Below are 26210 nucleotides of genomic sequence, written 5' to 3'. Positions count from 1 at the left end.
GCTAACGGTGGAGAGACATTATTATTCTTTACGTGTAACGTAGCTTTATGCGCGCCATTACAAGTTTGGATCGAAAGTCTGCCGTCGGGTTTCCCGGCCTGTCTGAGCTGCGTAACGAGGGCCCGAATCGCCCTCAGGCGCGGTGGGTTTGGGTCACAGGGGAGGAGGGGGAGGGGCTCTCAGTGTGTTTGAGGGCGGAGTCACCAGATCAACACTCTTTCCAAAACAAAGCGGCACCGTCTCGTTCGGGAAACACCATCTGACTCGGCGCCACGCCACCGAAAAAAAGAAAAAAAAATATATATATATATAAAGTAACCCGAGCAACTTGTACTTTGCGCAGCTCGTCTTTTTGTTCCTCCGAGGTGATGGGCTGTCCTCTCAGGCGTCAAGGTGAAACGCAGCCCGCAAACACACAAGAGCCGGGGAATACAAACGGGCGGAAATGAACGTCGTTGCCATGGGAACGAGCCTTTCCCGCAAGTGTAAAGTATGAGAGGAGAATATGCTTGAAGTTTGTTTCTTTCACAGCTCTCACATGTCTCTTCTCTACAAGGCCTTTTGGGGGGTGGGGTGGGGTGGGATGTGTGCTGACATTTCTGTGAATGCATCAACCTTGATAACAAAAGCATTTCCTGATTTGAAAAATGTTTGTTTTCGGGCGGGGGGCTGAGCTGAGCTGAGCCGAAGCGGGCGGGCTTCCCATCATCCCCTTCTCCCCTTCTGAGTGACCCCCCAATTCACCCCAAGTAAAAAAAAACAACAACAAAAACAAGCCGTGCAAATTGTGATTTGATGCTTTTTCTTCTTCTTCTGATCATGTGTTGCTATGACATGACCAACCCCCCCTTCCCGCCCCACCCACCCCAAAATGTGCTGCTCTCATGTTGTGTTCTAACCATATTGGCTTCCTTTATTTGACACCAAATGAGCTTGAACGGTCATCCCGTGGCTAGCTAAAGTCAAACGACCAAAGAGTGGCTTGATCATAAATTGGATCATTAAAAAAGTGCTATTAGCGATTGCTAATTAAGAATCTCATTGACCTGTTTTACGTGTGCTTCTGGGAGGGACGAATGGGGCTGTCATTAGTACGCTATTGATTATTTGGAAGTCTCCTATAGCTCTAAATTAAGCTAATTCAAGATGAGCCACATTAGCGACGACGATTTGGCAGAAAGACGCGTGGAGGTTTGCTATTTGTTTGAAGGTAAAAGAAGGGAGGGGGGATGTTGATCACTATTCAAGAACAATCTTACACAGCTTTCTTTTTGTAATTTGTTTTGTTTCATGCAAAAATCATGCGGCCAATTTGTTGATGTAAGTGACCTGAACCTTGTGGTTTGCTATCTTTCTCAACCAATCACAGCAGACACACATCAGAAGTGCTAGCTCAGCTTAGTTGCTAGATTAGTTGCAGTGCATTTTGATGTTTGTTCAGTTTAACTTGTAGTCTGCCTTTTGACTTGTTTAACTGACATAGCATGTAGCGTTAGCCAGGTTTAGGTTAACCAATGTCCTAGCATCTTGTAGTAGTTTACCTCAGTCGGCAGTTAGTGCTTAAGAACTTGTGAGCTAGCTTAGACCGACTGAGTAGAACTAACATCATGTCAACTTGTAGTGCTGTACTACTAATGCTTTGTTTTCATGGCATGTTCAAGTTGTGTGTCGACTTCTGACCCCTTGCCCCCTCCGCTCTCTCTTTCTTGTCCTAGGAGGTGACATAGTCTTGCCCATTATAACGGTGGACTCAATAGACCCCCCCTCCATGGCCACCCGCTACCCAGTAATCCCCGCACCCCCCACCACTTATCGCCCCTTCCTCACCTTACTCGAAACCACCAAAGAGTCCCTCCCCTTGCCCAACATGCGCCCCCCCTGCCCAATGGACCAGGAGGACTGCGAGGAAAACGTGGAGGCGTCCGCGTACGGCTCGGGCGAGATGACCGAGTCGGACGACGAGGACTATTACAAAAACTCCCCCCTGGTCACCGACAGGACCGTCCTCCCCCCTCCCCCTGGAGCCGAGGGCCAAAACCCCCGAGATCGCCATTTCTCGCGCCTCCCTTACGACCACCGCCCGCCCGCGTCCTCCGCCCCCACGGCCGACCCCGATCAGCTCAGCCCCCGCGGCAAGGGGGCGGCCGGCGGAGGCGGCGGCAGCAACAACATCCCGGCCGGGAAAATGAACACTCGGGATCAGGTGCTGCTGCCGCCGGCCCAGCCCTCGTCGGACCCCGGCCACCGCAGGGCGTCGGGAATAACCTACCCTCCCGATTTCCCGCACGTTCCCACTCTAGACCCGACGTCCCCCGAGAGAGGTCTCCCGGGCGCCGTGGAGGTGCAGCAGTCCAGCAGCACCACGGGCATGGTGGTGGGCATCGTAGCGGCCGCCGCCCTCTGCATCCTCATCCTTCTCTACGCCATGTACAAGTACCGCAACCGAGACGAGGGCTCGTACCAGGTGGACCAGAGTCGCAACTACATAAGCAACTCGGCCACGCAGCCCAACGGCACCCTGGTGAAGGAGAAGCCGCCGAGCGCCACCAAGACGGCGCCCAAGAACAAGAAGAACAAAGACAAAGAGTACTACGTTTGAGGGAGCGCCGCCACGACGCACGGCGGCAGCTCGCGTTTGGGAGAGAGAGAACGAGAGAGGCGGGAAACGCGACATTTGTGCCAGCCATCCCCGCCCTCCTCGAGGGAGACGGCAAAGCTAACTTTCAGCATTGCCGGGAAGTCACTTCTCGCTACTTCCTGTGCCAACAACCGATTGGGTTCACTTCTTTCTTCAGTCCTGTACAGAAGCACCACCAGTATCCACGAAAGCAGTATCCAGTGCCACGTCCTCGCCATCTCTCTCCTCTCTCTCGCTCGCACTCGTGCCATGTCTACGGTGCTCGGCGGCTGGCGCCACGCGAACTGTGCCGTGTTTCAAGCATGTAGTATTCATCGAGGACAAAGACATCAACTTTTTTCTTTACGTGGAGTTCTGAGAAGAAGAAGAAAAAAAAAAAAAAAAAAAAAACACCACTAAAACATAGTAGCAATTTTACGTGCGATATCAACGCAGAAGACTCCAGACTAACGGTTGGCCAAATTCACCTTTGGATGGTCTGTGTCGTGTTTTTGGTGCCCCCTGGTGGGCCAACGGAGAAACTGTCTCTATGCCAACCGTCAAAGCGGGAAAAAAGCTCGCCAACCGGTCGCCCTCTGCTCTGTATGATGCTAACGACGGGGACTTGGCCGAGACAGTGTAGCTATGACTCTGTTGACGTCCGAAGCATCAGGAACCGTGCGGCCGTCACTCTTCTCGCTTTTCAAAAAGGACAGAATGGGAATTCTGCAGCGGACTGGACTGAAGAGCAGCCTTTGTGGTTCTTTGTCGACTCTCTGGAAGACGAGAGTTCCCAAGTACTCTAGTGTTCCGATTTTCTCAGCTCTATTAAAAGAAGACAAATGTACCATGATAAGAAAAAGAAAAAAAAAAAGCCGAAAAAAGTTTGTGAAATGTCTCAATATTTGCCATCACAAAGAGAACCGTGTTCCCTCCTAACCATCATTCCTGTTTGCTAAACGAAAAAGAAAAAAAATCCTGGGCAATGAGGAAAAGCTCTTTTGTTATCGGTTTGCCTTTGGTCAAATTGGGGTATGTGCTTGTTCATCACATTTATGTTTAGTCCTTCTTTTTTTTCTGTATGGCGGATCGTATGTCACTTTTACCCACCTGACTGTTTTTTAATGATTGCTTTTTCTATCTCTTTGCGTCTGTGTACTGACAGACTTGCTGCCACATTTTCTTTTCTGTTACGCTAACCCACCCCAACATCTCCCTGTTCTTTCTAAATGTTATTGTAAAGTGTTACAGTGAGATGACTCCAAATATGTGTACATTAACAGAGGGAATACACTTGGTTATATACTTCTTACTCCGTGTGCTGTGGTCTGTTTTTCTATTCACCGCAATACAAACGACAATAGTTAGAAATGAATAAATAGCTGTAAATCTCGAGTGCCTTTCAAAAGTATTGGGACGGCAGATAAATGTCTTTGTATTTGGATTTGTTGTAGATTTTTGGAGGGGCTTGTAGGTTGTAACTGCTCTGGACAAGTTCAAAAAGTCTTTGTAGCAAACCTCCCAAGATCTATCTGATTTTTCATTTAAAGATGACATATGATATCTTTTGACGCTTTCAAACAACATATTTTACATCGGCAAAACCACTTATGAAGCATATGCAGAGGGAGAGGCTTGCAGATCAGGTGAGGAATCAAAAAGGATGCAAGGCAGGAAGCCGAAGGAACAATATGTGCTTGCCAGCGACGTGTAAGAATGGGTGTGGGTAGTTTTCAAAGCCGGTTTAAGAAAAACGAGGGTTCGCGTCTTGATCATCCTTCCCAAACAATGTGGGCCTAGTTACCATGGCCACCACCATCCTGGTTCTCATGAGAGCGTTTTGGATGTATGCAAAGACAGACGTATTTATTACGGTACGTAACTCACTACCCCGTCCAGGCATGGTTTTCCGAAGTTGATGGGATGTGGTTTATGGTTGGGGTCGCAACATTGCCGAGCAGGAAACTAGTGATCACCCAAAGCTCCAAAATGACACATCCAATATGGTGGCGCGATCGACGTATTATTCAAGCTAAAGCAGCATCTATGGCTGTTTGTCTAGTTTACAAAACGCCGTTACGTCTTGAGAACCATTTTTACGAGTACAATGAGACTGTTTGGAAACATATGGCTAAAACTTTAGGTGTAGGGTCCTGTTCGCTCACTTTTGAGGAAATATACTACGTGTGAATTAAGTCCTTTCAAAAGATACGTTGATTCGTCCAAGTAGCAAATTGGACACCTGAAAATGACTCCGTACAAAAATATAACAACGGCACGCTGCTTGCACACTAGAAAATCTGTGTGCCCACAAAATCCATTTTAACAAGCCACAGCTAAAATGGAAAGGTTTGGTCTTATAGGATGAGACTGCCCTCTACTGGTACAAAACAGAACTTACATGGCCACTGAATATTACAGAAACAAAAAAAATCCATACACCAGGGTTAGGGTTTCAAAGTAGGACTTCAAAATAGTTTTGGGCAACAACAAAAAAAAAGAAAAAAAAGGGGTTTAAAAAAAAAAGGTATAGTATGGACTATTGGCAGTGACCCGAACAAAAAAATAAATTAAATGATGGATTTTTTAGAAACTTAAAAACAATATAAAAACAAAAACGATTAAAAAGAACAACAGAAACAAAAACACGACCCCACACTCACGCTCACACAAACACACACACACACACACACAAACAAAAACAAAAAATAAAGGTTATGATTATGACTGTATGTTAAGTATGTTTTTGTAACGTGATTTGGGTTAGGGTAGCATAAATTAGAAACACTCCAGTTGAGGTAGGGTTTATAGGGGTTTGGCCGCAGGGGTGGGCAATTCAGGTCCTCGAGGGCCGGTGTCCTGCATGTTTTCTATGTCACCCTGTTGCAACACACCTGATTCAAATGGTCAGATAATTAGCAAGGTCTGCAGAAGCTGGATAACAATCCTGATCATTTGAAACAGGTGTGTTGCAGCAGGGAGACCTATAAAACATGCAGGACACCGGCCCTCGAGGACCAGAATTGCCCAGAATTGGTTAGGGGTTAGGGGACAGGGACAGGGCTAGGGCTAGGGCTAGGTTTAGGGCTTGGGTTCAGACTGGGGTTTGGGCCAGTACTCTGGACATATCACGTTATGCATATTTCATTGCGTAACGGTTAGCAGTTTGGCTTTCTTGTACACCTTACAACCCCGTTAAGCTGAAGCATGCTCCCCCGCCCCCTTGCGCTACTTCTCGATCCATTTGAAAATGAACAAAAAACAAAAAAAACAAGTGCACTCCATTGAGAATCATAGTACAGATTTGTTGGCAAAAAGAAATTGGGAATTTGATTTTAAATCGGAGCAGAAACTAATATTATGGTTGATGACATTGTGATTTACCACCCGCTTAAAAAACAATTAAAAATTATCCAATCAATTTTCACTTTTTTCCAAAATGCCCGTGGCTAAAAAAGATGTCATTACAAAACTAATATTATAGAAAAAAAAAAACCAAATCCCAACTATCGCCACTAGATGTCCCAATTAGTTACTGGGTGTGCATAGCGCCCAACCTTTTTTGGCTTGAGTCTCTGCTTCCAAAGAGAAGGCCCTCCAGACTGCTGCAGGCACAACTAAAACACTTTTGCACCACTGCAGGAGAGAAGGACACTCAAGCAATGGAGAAAAAAAAAGGCTGCACAGGTTCTTCCTCTTAACATGTCCAGTCACTCAAACATGACACCTTGTTCTCCAGCCTCGTTGTCATCAACACCCACACCGATTTGCGACACCTGTTTGCCATTGACCTTCTGACCTTTTGCGGCGGAGCTGAAATGCAGTGCTATTTGTCTTATTGTTGTTGTGAGTTCATTTTAAAGGCCAATAAAGGACTTTGCAATTAAGCAGCAGCTGAGCTGGGCACCCCTCATTCCATTCTGGCACAAAAAGAAGAAAAAGATTCAAGTCTATTCAGGAAATGTCTGTTCCCAAATTGATACTTGTCTTGTGCCTGGTGGCAAAGCAGCTTTGGTATTTGCTTGTTGCCAACCGATGCCATCTTGCAGGTGCCACGTAAAAGTTCATTTCGGTGTTCCCGTGAATGAGTGAGTGTATGTCATTGAAAATAACAATTGTGGACTTACAGAGCGTAACATTTCTAATCGAGGAAGGTTCGGGACGGTGCTGGCCCGGCGGCGACGCGGCACCTTTTGATAACCTTGAATGAGAGCAAGGCAACCTGAGAGTGCTGGAAAATAGAAACATTTGTTACCGGCAACATCCTGTCAGGAACAAATTCAGGCTCCAAGATAAGGGAGGTGGCGGAGAAAAGAAAACGAAACCTCTCTCTCTCTCTGAATGACCTGAAAAGAAACTAAGAGGGCCTGAGCATCATGTCCTGGAAACAAGGGTGGAGGCAGAGAAAAAAAAGCGAAACCTAACTCACAGCCTAACCGGTACATATTAAGGAAAGGTTTGCTCCCAAGTTGATACTTGTCTTGTGCCTGGTGGCAGAGTACCTACCGTATTGGCCCGGCTATAAGACAGCCCCGATTGTAAGACAGCCCCGTCTTTTTCGAGACTCAAGTTTGAAAAAAGACTTTGTCTAGACCCCGAATGTAAGACGACCCCATCCCCCACTTTATCAGTTTTATTTCAATGAGAAAAACCTCGTCTTGTATTCGGGCCAGTAGGGTACCTTTGGCATTTGCTTGTTGCCGATTGCCGCCTTCATGCATGCGCCACGTAAAAGTGAGCCGTACGGTCATTGAGGTGCTCTCGTGCAAGAGTGAATGTATGTCACTGAAGAAGACAAATGGTGGAATCACAGAGAGTAAAATTCAGGACGCTGCACCGATGAATGACCTTGAATGAAACCAAGCGTCACTGTGCTGGAAACCTTTGTCATCAGCACCATCGAGTACATCCAGTACAAGCTGCAGAGTTCCATCAAAGTGGAATGTTCTTTTATACTTGCTGTCATTTCTTATTTTTGTACATATCATAAAGACTTCAAGCACTCAGAAATAATGGTTATGCAAGAGCAGCAGCTCGCTGTTGTGATACGCGAGAGAGAATATAATAGCGACTACGGTGGTAAACTAACCAGTGAAACTAGTACGATAATCATTTGTGGCTGCCTGAGTTGAAAGCCGCATTAAGATATGTGATTCATGTGATATGCATAAAACCTGACATGAGGGGAATGCAGAAAAAGTGAAAATCCAACAACTTGCAAATTTCCGTCCGTGTGTGTGTGTGTCCGTGTGCGCGTGTGTGTGCGTGCGTGCGTGCGTGCGCGTGTGTGTGTGTATGCGGTGGGGGGCATCCTGAGACACCCCCAATGGCATGCCGGCTAATCGGGAGAGTCGAGGGCCGCTCCCATGCGGGGCCGGTGAGGGCCATCATTTCAGTGAAGTTTTAATCTAGCTTTTGATTCAATGCATTTCCAACGTCACCATATTAGGAAGGACAACACCCGTTTTGCATCGCAGTTCTCTTCCCGGTGTGTCGAGTTGGGCGATACAACCCACCCCCAGCACTCACTGAAATGGGTAGATTTCTTCATGCCTGGATGAGGCTGAAAATCAAACCAAACCAGGCAAAGGGGTGGAGCCAGTGAATTGAACGACGGACGGAAAAAAGCTGAACACGAAAGGCTTTTTGCTGCCAAGTGTGCCAAGCTCACAAATAGGTCTTCAAGAAGACCAACCGCAGAGGAAAATGGTCAGGAGCCAGGCTTAGTTAGGGGCTTAGGCTACAACACGGGCTAATTCCTACGCTAATATCAGTCTTGGATGCTCTCCTAGCTTGCATTTTAGAAGATAAATACACTGTTTACCATGGAAAATAATAGGAACGTTTGGGAATATTTGTCATTTTTCACGCGTCCTGAGTGTTCTTAGTCACCAAACTGTTGAACAGAGGCTGCGATGTACCAAAGTCAAATTCCTTGTTTGGCACGCTCAAACGTGGCGAATAAGAAAATCTTGAACATAAACCATAATGCAACTGCTACAGTAGCCTAGTGATGATATATTTTCATGATGTAAATGGATCATCTTTTATTTTCTGTGATAGACACCCATGGTCAGCGCTTAAATATAGTCGAGTCAAGTGACGCGGCGGCGGCGGTATTCCACTATTCTGTCCGCCTGCCATTGGGCCGGTTGGATTTGAAACTCCGGGCTGAAAAATGGTCCCGGCGCGCCACCGGACACCCCCTTGGTTAAAAAGCGCCGGTGCCTTTTTAGGAAGCCATCCTTCCTGCTACGTGACAACCTGCTCAGAAAATGTCGGCTGATTGAGTGAGCCAATGTTTTTGACTTTTCAGTCAGTCGACGATGTCAAGAGCTGATTTGTTTCCACTTTGACCGATGTCGAGTAAAAAAAAATAAAAATACTTTGACACGTGATTTGGCTTGACTTTAAAACGTAGCTTGAAGTGACCCCAAAGCTTGTCCCCCTTTTTCGCTTGCGGTGTCCAAAGTCTGGACAAAGGTGGCCAAATTGACATCGCGTTGCATCGCTCAAAGACGTGCTCGCGTACAGAGCGTCTCCGCGGGAACGCGCTCTTCCGAAGGTGCGTTACTCGCGAAGGTGGGGGCCGAGCAGCAGCCGCAGCAGCAGCAGCAGCAGCCGCAGAGGCCGCAGCCGAGCGATTGAGCGCCTGTCCAGCGGGCGGCTGTCCTTGTTTCGAGCGGAACGAGTGCGTGCACCACACCGAGATTTCTGCGTTCAATAGCGCCGAGGCCATGATGAGCCCGCCGGCCGCGCGCCTGGCGCTGGTTCTCCTGTCTTGCGTTGTATGGATGTTGTACAGCTGCGCAGACGGTGAGTACATCGACCAAAATGGATAACTTTGGAAGAACGTGTGCGCTTCGGATGGCAGTGCGGATCCGCCGCCGGGTTCCAAATTGGACCGACTTAGGAAGCTGGGTGAATGGGTCTCAACTATGGGGCGTTTTGGCATTTGAGGACTTTTTGTACTAAATGGACCGTTCTGCGCAAAAGAGTTTGGTTTGATTTTCAACCCAAATTCGGTCCACTTTTTGACCCAAATGGAGTTCTTTTCAAATGGATGTAACAGCGCTTGCTCTTGTGCACGTAAGCTTTGCGTTCTGAGCGCAAAGAGTCTTTTTTACCTGATTTTTATGCTTCTTTAACAAGCTGACATTGATTGCGAGACACAATGGCAAATTCCAACCCCACCCCAACCCCCCCCCTCCCTCGCCCAAATGCGCACGGCAACTCGAGATAAAGAAGTTTGCGAGGAAACGAATCTTAGAAGGATTCCTTAACTGAAGTGACAGAGCAGAAGAAAATGATTGCAATTGTTAAATATGAACATGCGAGAACCCCAATATCACAGGGAGGATGTTATACAGCAAGTCCTCAACATAGACACTTATCAAATATGTTTGGGGAGTAAAAGAGCCCCAGTGAGGACAAAATTGCGTGTCACTTTGTTGGAAAGGCAAACTCCGTTTTTCTCCTCACATACTGTCTTGGAAATAGGCAAAGGTTGTACTTCAGAGTAATGACGACGTCCGTCCGGTCTGCAACAAAAGTCGTTTATTCCATGTGGCGCTAAGCATAAGTGATCAAATAATCATTTGAATAGAGATGGAGTGTATCCAGAGCCCTACCTGCCTTCTTTTTACCACCGAACAATGTTTTATATCGAGTAGGACATGCAACAGACGCAACTATATCATTTGATCCACTTTGATGTTAACGTGGCACTTGTTTGTCCATCCCTCCAAACAAAATCAACAAAAACGTCTGTCTGCGTTTATAGCGACGTGCACACGCGTAAGTTCGCAAGACAACAGCACCACTATTGGCTTGAATATTTGCAACCACACATTGCGTTTTTCTTATATAAAAAAAAAAGGGGGGGGGGGCACATACGTTGCACTGGAGCGTGTGTGGGCGGTGGGGCAAAGGAAACGATAGTCACGAAGATTTGTTACAAGAGACGTGAAATTCCAACACGTCTTCCTTTTTGTCAAAGTAGCTTTTGGTAATTGATGAAAAGAAAACAGTTGCAAGTGGAATTTGTAGACTTCCAGCGCCATCCTGCGGGCAGGAGTCGAGTTAAAAAAAAAAAAAAAAACTTGTTCTCTCCCCGAGTGGCGGCAGAATGACACAAGCGGACTGTATTTCTTCCCCTTTTCGACATGCGCAACAGTCCTTGAAATCATTCAGCTTCTTGAAAGTGTTATCTCGTGACAAAAATGTGCCTTGTTGAATATATTATTTTAGTTTGTAACTTTTGGCAATGGATGAGAATAAATTTAAAAAAAAAAAAAGTCGAACTCTTTTGACGTGGGCCGCGCTTGAGGAGAAAAACAAGCTTGCCTGGCCAAGTGGTAGCACGAGGACTGAATTTCCTCCGTTTTTAGACATGTGTAACGCTCCCTGAAATTATTCTGCATCTTGAAACCGTTTATCTCATGGAAAAAAAACGCCACGTTCACGCTCTCAGGCTAATTGGCCTTTAACGCCCAAGTCAGTCATGCAGGTGGCGCAATTTGGCAAAAAGTCAATTCGGCCGACTTCATTCTTGCTGAAGTTCTGCTTTTCACCAAACCAAGGCAACTTTGCTGTTTCATTAGGATTAACCGATCTATCAGGAGCAACCAATTCTGGACCAACATGTGACACAGCCCACGGATGGATTTCTCACCTCTCAAAGTGCTACAAGAAGATGGAGGCAACCAACGGTTGGCAGGGGGCTCGTTACGACTGCACCTTAGAGGGCGGCGACCTTGTCTCCTTCGCCGACGAGACCGTGGAAGACTTTGTGAAGGGGCAAATGGGCGACAAGCCATTCTGGATCGGACTCTCCACACTGGTAAGACCAAAGTGCTAGCTAGCGGCTGTTGGCTAGCTACAGGTAGTTGACTGGCAACCGGAATTGCTTTCGCCAGAACTGCGACGACGAGTGGTGTTGGTTTTATGAAGCGGGAGAAAAGGAGCTGATTTGGTCCAACACCAGTATGACGCCGAAGTACACCAACTGGGACACGCGTCAAAACGGAAGGTAAGAAGGTCACCTCTTTGCGTTCCGTGTCCGGCAAGATGCACAGGAACATTTTGGAACCCTTTCCAAAAATGTGTGCGCAGGTTCAAAAACAGCTTTTGTTTTCTTTCGATCCGAAAAGAGGAGAATCAACTCCAAATTGGCCTGTCGTGTGTCTCATTTTCCCCCACTTTTCCCCGACAGCGCCGACGTTAAGTCCTGCGCCTACGTCAACCAAGGTGTGCAGTCCAGCAGTCAGCCTGGCAAGTGGAGACATGGATCGTGCGGATCCTCACTGGCGTACATGTGCGAGCGGCGGCTCACCGGTAAGTCTGAACCCCCGTTGTAATGTTGACGCTGAAAGAAGAAAAGCGCAACTCCGTCATCTTTCTGCAGCCTGCTCGAATGGACGTACCTGTTCCCGCAAAGAATCTGCTTCCATTTCCGATCAACTGGAGAGTAAGTGTCAGCGGCGCTTCTTATCACACCGCACCCTCTTTTGGTGGTTTTCTAACAAGGTTCTTTTGGGTTTCAGCTTCCTTCTGCGACTCTGGCGAGTTCCTGTACAAGGACTCTTGTTACCATTTTGAGGGGCCCCGGTCAAACTGGCAAGCGGCTGAGGATTTCTGCAAGAAGAAGGGAGGTCACCTGGCCAGCTTCCACTCACCGGTTGACGGAGAATTTTTGGCTGGTGAGCGAGCGCCAAGGCAAAATGAGCAGGCCAGCAATGGACCGGCAATGTTTCACAACAAGTCTTTGTTCTGTTCTCCTCAAGCTCACGCGCGAGATGGTTATAATATGGTGGGACTCAAGGGGACCAACGGCAAATATGAGTGGACCGACAGATCAACCACAGTAAGTGACAAGTGCGCAACAGATCGGGGTCCAAAAAAGAGGGCAAAGGTTAAAAAGTGTCATTTGAGCAGAACAAAGGTGTGCTGAATTAGGAGGACAAATCTGACAAGAATGCTCTCCCTGTCAAATGGTTTGATTTGAATGTGTTACAAGACAAACGGGTTTTTTCATTTGATGAGGATTCAAATGATCATTGAGATGGAAAAAACAATGAAGTGATCAGTAGAATCCAAGTGCACCTTTCATTTTCCAGGGAAACATTTGTCAGTCTGAATATGGCAACAAGTCTGATTGTGAGAAAGCGGTTGTGAAAATGAATCGGAGAGATTTCAATCAATACAGTGACTTTGAAGGAATTTGCTGGAAAGCCATGTGAGCAGCTGCAACACCTAACACGCTCAAGTCACGCCCACCCGCTGTGTCCTCCCTCCGCAGAATGACGTCCCGTGGCGTACAGGACACGACAAACGTGACGGCTGCGCCCAATTGTTCGTGACTGGTGAAGTTGGCATGTGGCCTTGCGACGAGGTTTACCCACCCATCTGTCAAAAAGGTGAGAAAGTCGCGAGCTCTCATTTGCCCTTTGTCTTCTGGTTGCTCTCTCATATTTGATCCTCTCACGTCGTCCTTACAGGCAAGGCCAGAGATTCCTTCGAGTTTCGTGTGGCGCCGACATCAGAATCAGGTGGGAGTCCCACACAGGGTCGCAGCCCTCTCTCTCCTCTCGCCCGCCCCCCGCCCCCCCGCCCGCCCCTCCCTCCCCTGCTCCGAGTAGGCAAGGGGGGAGGACAGCAGAGGCCGGACGAACGCATGTCAGACAGAAGTGGACTGAATTCCCTCCGTCCTTTGACATGTCCTTGGAATTATTCAGCATGTTGAAAAGGGTTGATCGTGAGAAGAAACGAAAAAAGGGCCTTGTTGATTTTTTGAGGATAGATGATTTCAGAATCAGAATTGGCTTTATTGACCAACTTTGTGCACGGCCAACAGGGAATTGGACTCCGGTTGATCTCAGCCTCTGCGCAACGCTTACGTTCCAGTTGATTGATCTCATATTGTATTATTGTCAGTCGTGCAGGTGACGCAATTTGGCAGCCACTTCCTTCTTGTCTCTTTGCTCACTTTGTGTTTTTCCCCCAAACGCTGACAAATGACCAAGGCGACTTTGCTCTTTCATCAGCACCAATCATTCCTGAGGCGACATGTAACGCAAAAGTCGGATGGACTCTTCACGGCTCCCACTGCTACAAGAAGATGGAGACCACCAACGGTTGGCTGGGGGCTCGTCACGACTGCCTCTGGGAGGGCGGCGACCTTGTTTCCATCACCTCCACGGACGAGGAAGACTTTGTGAAGCGGCAGATGGGCGACGAGCCCTTCTGGATCGGGCTCTCCAATCTGGTAAGACCAAAGTGCTGGCTAGCGGCTGTTGGCTAGCTACCGGTAGTTGACTGACAACCGGAATTGACTTCGGCAGGACTGCAAAGTGGGCTGGTGTCAGTTTTTGGACGCGGGAGAAAAGGAGCTGACTTGGTCCAACACCAGCATGACGCCGAACTACACCAACTGGCACCCGCGTCAAAAGGGAAGGTAAGAAGGTCACCTCTTTGCTTTCTGTGTCCGGCAAGCTGCACAGGAACATTTTGGAAGCCTTTCCAAAAATGTGTGAGCAGCTTTTGTTTTCTTTCGATCCGAAAAGAGGAGAATCGACTCCAAATTGCCTTGTGGTGGGTCTCATTTTCCCCCACTTTTCCCCGACAGCTCCAACGTTGAGTCCTGCGCCTACGTCAACCAAGGTGTGGACCTCTACAATCAGCCTGGCAAGTGGAGACATGGCTCGTGCGGATCCTCACTGGCATACATGTGCAAGTGGTCGCCCGATGGTGAGTCTGTCTCTTCTTGGGATGTTGACGCTGAAAGGAGGAAAATTGCAATCACGTCGTCCTCCTGCAGACTGCCCGGACGGATGGCCGTGTTCCTACAAAGACTTGGGTTACCGTTACGATCGAGTTGAGAGTGAGCGGCAGCGACGTTTCTTCTTTCTACACCCGCAACGTCTCCTTGTGCTTTTCTAACGAGGTTCTCTTGGTTTTCAGCTTCCTTCTGCGACTCTGGCGAGTTCCTGTACAAGGACTCGTGTTACCGTTTTGAGGGGACACGTAGAACCTGGCAACTGGCTGAGAAGTTCTGCAAGGACGAGGGAGGTCACCTGGCCAGCGTCCACTCACTGGTTGTCGGACAATTCTTGTTTGGTGAGCGAGCGCCAAGGCAAAATGAGCAGGCCAGCAATGGACCGGCAATGTTTCACAACAAGTCTTTGTTCCGCTCTCCTCAAGCTCACGTGCGACGAGATGGACAAGGATGGTTGGCTTGGCTGGGACTCAAGAAGAACGATGTCTACTTTGAGTGGAGCGACACATCATCTCCGGTAAGTGACCTACCTTACCTGTGTGCAACAGATCGAGGTCCAAAAAGTTGTCAATGGGCCAGAATGAAGCCGTCATGTTAAAAAGTGGGATTTTAGCGGAACAAAGTTGTTTTGAGTTAGGAGGACAAATCGGACAAGCATGCTCGTTCGTTCGCTCGCTCTGCCTGTCAAATGGTTTGGTTTGATTTGAATTGGACTTGCCTTGAGCGGTGTTGCAAGACAAACGTGTTTTTTCATTCGATGAGGATTCAATGAGGATCACCACCATGGTGATCGATCGAATGAAAGTGCACCCACCGCTTGTCTTGCAGGGCAACATTTTTTTCATTGAAACCTTTCAATCGGAATTCTGATTGTGAGAAAGAGGTGATGAAACTGAATTGGAGAGATTCGAATCAATAAAGTGACTTTGAAGGGATTTGCTGGGAGGCCATGGGAACAACTGCAACAACTAACCCGCTCGAGTCTGTGTCCTCCCCCCGCAGGATGATGTCCCGTGGTATAATTCATACAGATCATCTGATTGCTCCAAATTGGCATTTGATGGTAAAGCTCACCCGACCCAATGCAATGGGCGTCGTCCATCCATCTGTCAAAAAGGTCGGCAAGTCATTTGCCCTCTGTCTTCTTGGCGCTCTCTCATGTTTGATCCCTCTCACATCCTCGCAGGCAAGGCCAGAGAATTTCTTCCGCTTCTTCTGACGCCGACATCAGCATCAGGTGGGGTCGTCCCACCCTGCCGCCCACATACGCAAAGTACCGTTTGCCCTCAAGTGACCTGACCCGAGTCTCGCTTGCAGGCAAGAGCGCAAAGTGCGGCTGGTGGCAGGAGAACCCCGCCAACGACTTCTGCTACCTGATCGACTCCAAGGCCACCAAGACCTGGAAGGAGGCGCGAGACAAGTGCGCCCGCCTCAGCGGCAACCTGCTCGGCATGGCCGACTCGCAGGAACACGCCTTCGTCCAAGGTAGGCTGTCCGATGCGCTTGATGAAAGACTACATGCGGGAGAAAGTGAAATGGAGAGACCACCGACTCACATCAACTTTTTGCCAAGTTTCTTTCATTCCAAAGAAAAGCTTGTGGCCGGCCCCCAGCGACAAGAACACGAGCCAGACGTCATCCGCACTTCATTACGGTTAAGCACATGCACCTGTGAGATGTTTCAACCGTGTTGACCTTTGACCCAAAGGTCTTCTGCCAAACAACGCTTCTTTGTGGTTGGACACCAACGACACCACGGTCGAAGACGGCAGCGAGCGGTCGGCCCGATCCTCACCCGATTCCGTCCAGTTGGCCGCCGCAGGTGGGTGGCTCTAAAACCTGGCCGGAAAACGTCCGTTTCCGTGGAGGAGCGCTGAGCGTCTGCCGTCTCCTTCCAGGTGACCCCTCCGGCCCACGCTGCAACTCCTTACTCGGCGGCGAGGGCGGCCCGGAGGTCGGCGACTGCGAGAAGAAGCGCGGCTACGTCTGCAAGAGACGAGGTAAGACAAGGTGCTCGAAGAATGCAAATAGCGTGGCGCTATGACGTCGGAATGATCCCAAAATGTGTCCGTCTGTCCTCAGTCATTCACACGTGCGAAACAAACAAAGGATGGCGTCGCTTCGGCTCCAACTGCTACAAGAAGATGGAGACCACCAACGGTTGGCTGGGGGCTCGTTACGACTGCCTCTCGGAGGGCGGCGACCTGGCCTCTATCACCTCGCCCTACGAGGAAACTTTTGTGAAGAAGCAAATGGGCGACGAGCCCTTCTGGATCGGACTCTCCAATCTGGTGAGACGCAAGCGCAAGCAAGCGAGCTTCTGTTAGCTCGCTCACTGACGACGGACGGGTTTGAACTCTCCAGAACTGCAACAAGACCTGGTGTCAGTTTTTTCAAGCGAGACAAAAGAGGCTGACTTGGTCCAACACCGCTGAGAAGCTGAACTACGTCAACTGGCACTCGGGTCAAGATGGACGGTAAGGAGCTCATGTCACCTTTTTGCGTCCATGAGGGACACGCGGCAAGATTATGGAACCCGCTTGCAAAATTTGAGCGAGCACACGTGTCAAGGAAAAGTCTCCAAATTGGCACGTTTTCACGTGTGTGTCTTCTCCCGACAGTGCCAACGTTGAGTCCTGCGCCTACGTCAACCAAGGTGTGCACCTCTACAATCAGCCTGGCAAGTGGAGACATGGCTCGTGCGAATCCTCACTGGCGTACATGTGCAAGCGGTCGCCCGACGGTAAGTCTGAACCCCCGTTGTAATGTTGACGCTGAAAGGAGGACAAAATGCAATCACGTCGTCCTCCCGCAGACTGCCCGGAGGGACGGCTGTGTTCCTACAAGGACTACGGATTCAGCTACGGTCGAGTGGAGAGTGAGTGGCAGCGACGCCTCTCCTTTCTTTTCACACCTGCAGCGCCCCCTTGTGGTTTTGTAATCCATGTTTCTTGCCGGCTTCAGCTTCCGACTGCGACCCTGGCGACTTCCTGTACAAGGGCTCTTGCTATCACTTCTGGGGGATGAAACAAACTTGGAAGGAGGCCGAGAAGTTCTGCCGAGAATTGAAAGGTCACCTGGCCAGCGTCCACTCACTGGACGACGGCCAATTCTTGGCTGGTGAGCTTCAAGACAAACCGCCGATGCCGGCAATCGTCTCACAACAACATCTGTCAAGTTTGGATGCTGGTCTTGTGCTCAGTGGCGTTTTCTGATTTCCTCAAGGTCACATGCCCTACAAAGAAGGATTGCAATCCTGGGTGGGACTCAAGAAACACGACCACATTTTTGAGTGGAGCGACGCAACACCCGCAGTAAGCCAAACGTTCGGAGCCGTCCGTCTGCAACAGTTGTCTCCGGCCCGGAATGAAGGCGTCACGTCGGGTGGCAAAAGTTCCAAGTCAGGACGAAAGACAACGTTTGACTGAATTAGAAGAACGAAAAGTTGGGAAAGTTCGAGTGTGAAACTCCAATTGGGCTTAGACTGGCAGGCAGTTGACAACAATGCGGCTCAGAAATGAGACAAATGGATACATCTAGTGTGAGAAGATATCGATCTGGCGTGTCGTCCGCAGGGCAAGATCGAGTGGGTCCCGCACAGGCCGGCCGGACGGGGTGACTGCGCTGCCTTGTCGCAGACTGGAAAACTTGAGGACTGGCCCTGCACCGATATTCAGCCATTCATCTGTAAAAAAGGTCAGCAAGTGATGATGACGACCACGTGCTCTCTCCTCATCATAATCCTGCCTTTGATGTATTTCATGCACTTTACATTTGAAGGCAAATCGAAGAGTGCTAACGTGTCCTCTCTTTTCCTTCCTTGCAGCCAAGGTCCAAGACTTTCTTCTTCCTCCGCCGCCAGGTGGGCGTCCCACCCGCCAGTCGACGTGCGGTGGTCTCTCGTCGCCCGTTTGCCCTCAAGTGACTCCGCTCTGGCTTGCAGGCCGGGGTGCAAAGTGCGGCTGGTGGCAGGACCGACCCTCCTCCGACTTCTGCTACCTGATCCAACACAGGCCGACCAAGGCCTGGAAGGAGGCGCGAGACGACTGCCTCCGCCACGGAGGCGACCTGCTCAGTATCGCCAACTCACATGAACAGGCCTTCATACAAAGTAGGCTGGCTGGCTGGTTGGTTGGCTGGTCGGCCAGCCGTCTGTCCTTCTGTCCTTCCGTCCGTCCGTCTGTCTGTCCGCTCGCGATCAGAGCTGTTGCAGTCCGCCAACGTGCACTGTTTCAATCTCCTGTTCCACATTTGACCATTTACCTCTAAAGGTCTGTACACTTTACTGCCGAGCGCTCCCTCTCTGTGGTTGGGCATCAACAACAACATCACGAAAGACGGCAGCTGGTGGACTGACGGATCCCCGCTGGGTTACGTCGTCATGGACGGAGGTGGGTCCAAAATCCCAACCGATGTTTGTCTGGGACGTTGCGGAGGCATGCGGAGCTGAGCATCTGTCGTCTCCTTCCAGATGACCCCAGTGAGCCCTCCGGTGCGTCCTGTCTTTCCTTGCTCACAAGCAACAACCGCTGGAAGTTTGACGATTGCCAGAAGAAGGGAGGCTACATCTGCAAGAAAAGAGGTAAGATGCGGCGGCGACGCTCGGCCGATCCTCACAACGTGCTGACTCGCTTCTTTGGCTTTTGTCTTGCAGGAAACATTCCAAAACTGCCGCAGCAGCCTCATGACGGTAAGTCTCGGTGAACGGTGACTTCCAGCGACACGAGGCAAAAACGACATGACGACGCTTGTCTTCTTTTTTTATTGTCCTCGCGTAAAGAATTCAGGTTGTAAGCGAAAGATCAGCTGCTCGCCGTTCAATAGCGGCTAGACCATGGGTGACTAGCCCATGAGCTAAATAATCACTTGTGGCAGCCCGAGTTGGTTCTTTGAGATCGTTCAGCATCTTGAAACTGGCCCTGTTTGTGACTGCATTCTGTCAGGCTAATAGCCTTCAATGCCCGTGTCCTTCTAAAGCAGGGGTCGGGAACCTTTTTGGCGGACAGAGCAAATAAATGCCCATTTCAAAAAAAAAAATTCACCGTGAGAGCCATACCATTTAAAAAAAAAAAGATAGGCTAAATACAATGCATGTATTTTAAATAAGACCAACGATTTTTTGAGTATACTAATTCTTTTTAATAACATTTTAATACTGAAGCCTAGGAAGAAAAAAAACTAATGAGACTTCTGGGGCTGCATCGGTTTGCTGATGGCTTTGTAGTCCGGTTGATATGCGGTGAGGTTGAGCTTCATGCAGGCGTTGAGGCTCTCATCAGTCTTAATGGCCGGATCGTGAACGGTTCTTGCTGACAGAGGCATCTCTTTTAACCGTTTGAGTATCTTTTCTTTATCCGTCAAGTCGTCAAAAAGTTCATTAGCCCCATCAGAAATTCATGCTTGCTGAATTTCTGCTTTTCACCAAACGTTGAAACATGACCAAGGCAACTAACGTTGCTGTTTTATCAGCATTGATCGATCCCAAGGCATCATGTGACGCCAAAAACGGATGGAATCCTCACGGCTCCAACTGCTACAAGAAGATGGAGACCACCAACGGTTGGCTGGGGGCTCGTCACGACTGCCTCTGGGAGGGCGGCGACCTGGTCTCCATCGTCTCGCCCTACGAGGAAAGCTTCGTGAAGAAGCAAATGGGCGACGAGCCCTTTTGGATCGGGCTCTCCAATCTGGTGAGACGCGAGCGCAGGCTGCTGTTGGCTCGCTGCCGGTAGGTGACTGACAACCGGGATTTGTTTCGGCAGGACTGCAACAAGGACTGGTGTCAGTTTTTTGAAGAGGGAGAAAAGAAGCTGACTTGGTCCGACACCGGTGTGACCCCGGCCTACGCCAACAGGGACTCGCGTCAAGACGGAAGGTAAGAAGGTCACCGCTTTGCGGCCTTTCATTGTCAGCCAGGGCACATGGCGAGATGATGGAACCCATTTGCGAAATTTGAGAGAGCACATGTATTGACGTAAAATTGTCTTTTGCCGAGAAAGATGGGAAAAGCCTCCGATTTGGACCGTTTGTCAGATGTGTGTCTCATTTTCCCCCACTTTTCCCCGACAGCTCCAACGTTGAGTCCTGCGCCTACGTCAACCAAGGTGTGTACAGTCAGCCTGGCAAGTGGAGACATGGCTCGTGCGGATCCTCACTGGCTTACATGTGCAAGCGGTCGCCCGACGGTAAGTGTGCACGTCCGTGTCGATGTTGACGCTGAAAGGAGGAACAAAAGCAATCACGTCGTCCTCCTGCAGACTGCCTCCTGCAGGGAGGGATGTGTTCCTACAAAAACTACGGATTGGGCTACCATCGAGTGGAGAGTGAGTGGCAGCCACGCTTCTCCTTTCTTTTCACACCCGCAGCGCCCCCTTGCCGTTTTGTAATCCGTGTTTCTCGGCGGCTTCAGCTTCCTTCTGCGACCCTGGCGACTTCCTGTACAAGGGCTCTTGCTATCACTTTGGGAGGATGGAGCGCACTTGGAAGGATGCCGACAAGTTCTGCCGAGAATCCAAAGGTCACCTGGCCAGCGTCCTCTCATGGGACGAGGGCAAATTCTTGGCTGGTGAGCGCCACGGTCAAACTGCCGACGCCAGCTGTCGCCCCCCCCCCCCCCAGCGTTTGCCAACGTCTGACACCTTTGAATGCTCTTCTCGCTTTCTGTGATTTCCTCAAGCTCACGCGCCATATGTAGGAGGATTGCAATCTTGGGTGGGACTCAAGAAGAACGAGGGCAACTTTGAGTGGAGCGACGCAACTCCTGCGGTAAGCCAAACGTTTAGAGCGAGCGGCCTACAAAAGTAGTCAAAAGTTCGAATGCTCGTCATGTTACCAGAAGAGAGAAACGTTGAAGGTGTTAATCAGATGGGCTATTAACAAGGACAAAGTTGTGAAATTATGAGAATAAAATTAAATGACGTGTATTAATCATGTGTGATTAAAATGCAGATTTTCACAAGTCAAAGTCGCTCGAGAATATGAAATTGAGTCTGAAACTCAAGTTGTGATTTAAGTGGAGGGAAATTGTCCAATGAATTCAAGTCACACTGTGGGAAAGTGTGGATGAGTGGGAGGAGAGAGGACTCATCATTTTGGAGCAAATGCGGTGGTGGCGAGCGAGACCAAACGCGCCAAAGTCACGTCCGGCGTGTCGTCCGCAGGGCAAGATCGAGTGGGTCCCAGACAGGCCGGCCAGACGTGGAGACTGCGCTGCCTTGTCGCAGACTGGAAAACTTGAGGACTGGCCCTGCACCAATCTTCAGCCATTCATCTGTAAAGAAGGTCAGCAAATGACGACCACTCACTTTGCACTTAAATACATACATGAAGAACAAATTTCATTTGAAAAGCACTTTACATTTCAAGGCAAAGCTACATCAGAGTGCTAACATGTCCTCTCTTTTCCTTCCTTCCAGCCATGGTCCGAGACTTTCTTCTTCCTCTGCCGGCAGGTGGGCGTCCCACTCGGCAGTCGACATGTGGTGGTCTCTCGTCGCCCGTTCGCCCTCAACTGACTCGACTCTCGCTTGCAGGCTGGAGTGCAAAGTGCGGCTGGTGGCTGGAGCGATCCTCCTCCGACTTCTGCTACCTGATTCAACGCAAGCCCACCAAGGCCTGGACGGAGGCGCGAGACGACTGCCTCCGCCACGGAGGCGACCTGCTCAGCATCACCGACTCACAAGAACAGAAATTCATAGAAAGTAGGCTGTCCGTCTGTCTGGTCGCGATCAGAGCTGTTGAATTCCTCCAACGTGGACTGTCTCAAACTCAGTTGACCATTTACCTCCAAAGGTATCTACACTTTTCTGCCGGGCGCTCCCTCTCTGTGGTTGGGCTTCGACAACAACGTCACGAAAGACGGCAGCGGATGGACTGACGGATCCCCGTTTGGTTACATCGTCATGGACGGAGGTGGGTCCAAAACCCAATCGATGTTTGTCTGGGACGAATGGAGCTGAGCATCTGTCGTCTCCTTCCAGATGACCCCGGTGACCCCTCTGGTGCATCCTGTCTTTCCTTACTCACAAGCAACAACCGCTGGAAGTTTGACGATTGCCGGAAGAAGAGAGGCTACATCTGCAAGAAAAGAGGTAAGACGCGGCGGCGACGCTCGACCGATTCTCACAACTTGCCGACTCGCGTCGTTTGCTTTTATCTTGCAGGAGACACGCCAAAAGCGCCACAGCGGCCTCATAACGGTAAGTCTCCTTGAACATTGGCTTCAAACGACAAGAGACAAAAATGACACGACGACGCTTTGCAGGCTTTAAGGAGATCCTTGTCTGCAACAAGCATTCTGCTGACCTCGTGTGCGAGGCTGAGGGTCAGAAGCAAAGCCGCATCAGCATCCAGTCCGCCTTTTACGGTCGGCGGAGTGACGACGTTTGCCAGGAGGACTCGTACGACAACTACTCATTCAACGACGACGACTCATTGGAAGACGGTAAGAGCTGAGCATCCACCATTGGCCAATGAAAGCATTTGTCCGCCGACCTCTGAAGGCCCATTCAGCGTATTTCACTTGGTTTTCTCCTGAAAGTCCCCAAACAACTTTGGCCTGCTACGGAACGTCGTGAAATTGAAGCAATGCTTACCGACCGTTCAGATGCTCGTTCGGTTCGTCGATGCTCATACTCACCGACGCGTTGTGACTTGCAGAGACCACCTGCTCAGTGGAAGGCATCGTCCCTCGCTACAGGAAACTGTGCAACAGCCAGCAAAGATGCCACATTGAGCTTTTGGAGGACGCGTCCTGCCCTGCCCCCTCCAAATATCTGCACATGGTCTATAGCTGCGAACAGAAAGGTGGGATTCACGCCTCGCGATCTTCCGCTCTGCACTGAATCTAGGACTCCTCAAATTCCCAGGAAAACCAATGCAAGGAGTCCCACGAGGGGCTCCGTGGCCGGATTTTTATTCGAAGCATCCGTTCCGAATTGTAATGACTTTTGGCTGTCCTCAGTGTGTCTCGACAGTCTGGGCGTCGCCGACGGCAGCGTCGCCGACTCTTCCTTCAAGGCCTCCTCCTCGATGGAAGACGCCGCCCCGGAAAAAGCCCGCCTCAACGGGGAGTCCTGCTGGAAGCCGTCCAAAAATCGTGCGTGGAAAATTGACCGCTTGGCACTTGGGTCTCCTCCTGAGCGTTCTTTTGTCCCCCTCCTCCAGCCCTCGGCAGCTGGATCCTGGTGAACCTCGGCTACACGAGGAAGGTGACTGCGATCGTGACCCAGGGCTGTAATAGCACCGATGCTCGCTCCTGGGACATCCCACTTGAGATGAGACTGAGCGTCGATAGGAAGAAGTGGACCAAACACCCGGACGGGAAGGTGAGCCAATGGAGTGGACCGTGAGCTCATCCTCCCATCTTGTCACAACAAACAAGGAAACATTCGATTTCTAGTTCGTCGGCGGTGGGACCCATCTGCTTGAGACGCCCGCGTTCGCTCAGTACGTCCTCATCCTGCCGCTGGAGAATCGTCCAGAGTTTGGCCTCCGCTTCGACATCTTGGGATGCCCACATGAGGGTGAGCAACGCAATCCGCGGCCGCTTTGGTGTCCCAAAACGACAACCCCAAAACATGCGATGATCTCGCCTTTTGTCCGACAGATAAGACCACCTGCGCCAGAAAGTTCAACAGCGTCCGCTTCACCGATTCGATGACGTGAGTCACACCCGACACGATGGTTCATGACCATGACGGCCAGTCATCAATTTCACAACTTGCACCTAACTCCTGCAGCTTCTACTGTCCACCGGGCTGTGGCAAATACATTGTCGCTGGAACATTGGTCTACTCGGAGGTACGTGATTGCCTGACCCGCTGGTCGAGGTCTTGTATGCGATTGCAACTTTGTGTAAATGCAGGACTCGCACATCTGCGCGGCCGCCATTCACGCTGGAGTCGTTCAGAACGACATCGGAGGAGATTGCATTGTGATGAGCGCTCCCAGGCAGCACGTTTACTATGGCTCCACCAGGAACAGGCTCACCTCCAGAGAGTGAGTGGCCAACTTTCACAGAAAACTCCCATGAGGAACCACCATCTAATGACCGCTTTCCTATCTGCAGTTTGAACAACCCACTGGGTGTGTCTTATACCTTTGCGGACGGGGGTGAGTTCAAAAACCATTTGTTTCGGTCACGCCAACTGTCATGACGACTACAACTCACGCGGGGTCTCGCCTGCAGAGCCCAGATGCGCGGCACCTGACTGGGAGGAGTTTGCCGGGTTCTGCTACAAAACGTTTGACGAGGAAAAGAACTGGGCTGATGCGCAACAGGTGTGTCGTGGTTTCGGTGCCGAACTGGTGTCCATCCGCAGCGAGATGGAGCAGGCCTCAGTGAAAAATGTCTCCCACCTTGGTGCGCATCCCGACCGTTGATTAACAGTCCCCGTCGACATCTGAGAACCGGATGAGAGCTCTGTTCCCTCCCATCAGAAACCAGCGACATGTGGACCGGACTGAACGACCTGGCGCTTCCCGGCACGTTGGTGTGGTCGGACCGCCGCGAGGTGACCTTCACCCACTGGGCCGCGGGAGAACCCATCCAGCGCGTCGGCCTCGACCAACACTGCGTGGCTGTGTTACGGCAGGTGCGTCCTCCAATGAGCATTGGGAAGAAGAAGTGCTTTGCGCTCCACTGAAATGGATGGTTTTCTTTCAGACTGGAAGATGGAAGCGAATGTCCTGCGCCCGAGTCAACAGCTTCATGTGCAAAATGCCCACAGCGCATTTTCCAATTGCCGCACCGGAGCCACAGGTGGCGCCGTAGAGTCCGCCTGGCTGTGTCGGTTCCCAACGGCCCAAGAGCCCATGGAGAAAATTGACAATGCAAGCAAGTCATCCTCGAAGACAAAGATTGAATGCCCTTCCTACTCTGCTCCAAAGAAATAGTATCACCATTGTAACAAAACCAAAAAAAACCACAAAAACATAAAAAGACAAAAAATATCACTAGCTTAGGCCCTCAACATATCCGAAGGCCTGGAGAGAGAACTTATCTTATCCCAAGTGTTTTTAGCATTTAGCTTAGCTGTTATCAGCCAACGAGATGTCGCGTCCAGATGCAATGTGAACGAGCGTGCTATGTTCACTTACACTCGACTCGACTTGGATTGTCCTTTGCTCTTTTTTTGACTTCACTTTGACTGCCTTTTTGTAAAATGACTGACTCAAAGAGCAAAACACGAGGTACAGAAATTCCAGTGCTTTCAAAGAGCCCAATCGTAAGCGCGGGAGAGACGAGAATAGTCTCGAGGCTGGAATGAAAGTCCAAAGTCGGTTCTTGCTATCGTTCATGGTTTTGTTTTTATTCGTGTCGTGTTGTCTTGTCCTCGTCGCCTTTAAAAAGCGAGCCGGGACTTGACAGCTCCTTGTTAAAAAAAAAAAAAAAGCTTCTATAGAGTGTATGATTACAAAGAATGAATTTTGAATCACTAGAGAGCTATGTTACTGCCAATGATGTGTGCGACTGTAGAAATGTCACTGGAAGGGTAATCCAGTATTTTCCATCATTTTCTGTGGTCTGTTACAGCATCTACAAGTCACTGTCAATTTATATTCAGTTATCGCATTTTTGATTACTGATTGCAGTTTTCGACTCGATCGCTGCTGTGAGAAAAATGTTGGTTTTCACTGTCGTTATTTCTACGCTACGTTACCGCATCTGCAATGCACTGTATCTCATGTAGATTTATATCCACTTCGTACATTTATGATGACTGATCGCAGTGTTTTAATCAATCACTGCTGTCAGAAAAATTTGGGTTTTCACTGTCGTTGCAAAAATTTCAAAATAAAGGCAATTGATTACGA

At 49.7% G+C, this 26210-nt stretch overlaps 2 protein-coding genes across 13 annotated transcripts in view; both read left to right on the top strand.

Moving 5' to 3' along the window:
* Positions 1-3929, top strand: part of nrxn2b (neurexin 2b) — a 243218-nt gene extending 239289 nt beyond the window's left edge. For 8 of the 9 annotated variants that reach the window (XM_088392166.1, XM_088392112.1, XM_088392156.1 and 5 more), the window contains one exon: positions 1716-3929. In XM_088392166.1, coding sequence (XP_088248292.1) covers positions 1716-2599 — 884 coding nt within the window. In that variant the 3' untranslated portion in view covers positions 2600-3929. The remainder of the gene's footprint in view (positions 1-1715) is intronic. The other variant, XM_088392174.1, reaches the window with a different exon arrangement.
* Positions 3930-9151: 5222 nt separating this feature from the next.
* LOC148403275 (macrophage mannose receptor 1-like) lies at positions 9152-26210 on the top strand. Of its 4 annotated transcripts, none has more exons than XM_088376127.1 (56): positions 9157-9433; positions 11221-11459; positions 11536-11648; positions 11832-11953; positions 12024-12086; positions 12163-12318; positions 12403-12482; positions 12918-13035; positions 13117-13167; positions 13663-13883; positions 13960-14072; positions 14244-14365; positions 14436-14498; positions 14579-14734; positions 14819-14910; positions 15396-15510; positions 15580-15630; positions 15711-15878; positions 16102-16215; positions 16292-16393; positions 16476-16684; positions 16758-16870; positions 17015-17136; positions 17209-17271; positions 17358-17513; positions 17619-17707; positions 17969-18089; positions 18220-18255; positions 18337-18504; positions 18665-18784; positions 18865-18975; positions 19048-19083; positions 19863-20083; positions 20156-20268; positions 20463-20578; positions 20651-20716; positions 20803-20958; positions 21070-21158; positions 21554-21674; positions 21809-21844; positions 21926-22093; positions 22185-22304; positions 22373-22483; positions 22556-22591; positions 22657-22836; positions 23052-23198; positions 23356-23490; positions 23559-23719; positions 23794-23917; positions 24001-24055; positions 24134-24194; positions 24259-24392; positions 24463-24506; positions 24583-24756; positions 24834-24988; positions 25060-26210. In XM_088376127.1, exons 1-56 carry the CDS (start codon positions 9355-9357, stop codon positions 25165-25167), a joined length of 6513 nt encoding a protein of 2170 aa, XP_088232253.1. In that variant the 5' UTR covers positions 9157-9354; the 3' UTR covers positions 25168-26210. The 4 variants fall into 4 exon arrangements, with proteins under 4 accessions (XP_088232271.1, XP_088232253.1, XP_088232281.1 ...); XM_088376135.1 differs by lacking the exon at positions 9157-9433 and adding an exon at positions 9683-9706; XM_088376145.1 differs by lacking the exon at positions 25060-26210 and having other exon boundaries at positions 9152-9433; positions 24834-25039.

The sequence above is a fragment of the Syngnathus floridae genome, chromosome 1, assembly GCF_059516105.1.
Source record: "Syngnathus floridae isolate MCC-2025c chromosome 1, RoL_Sflo_1.0, whole genome shotgun sequence".
Classification (NCBI taxonomy): domain Eukaryota; kingdom Metazoa; phylum Chordata; class Actinopteri; order Syngnathiformes; family Syngnathidae; genus Syngnathus; species Syngnathus floridae.
Note: the sequence above shows the minus strand (reverse complement) of the source record. Positions and strands in the feature narration are given on the sequence as shown.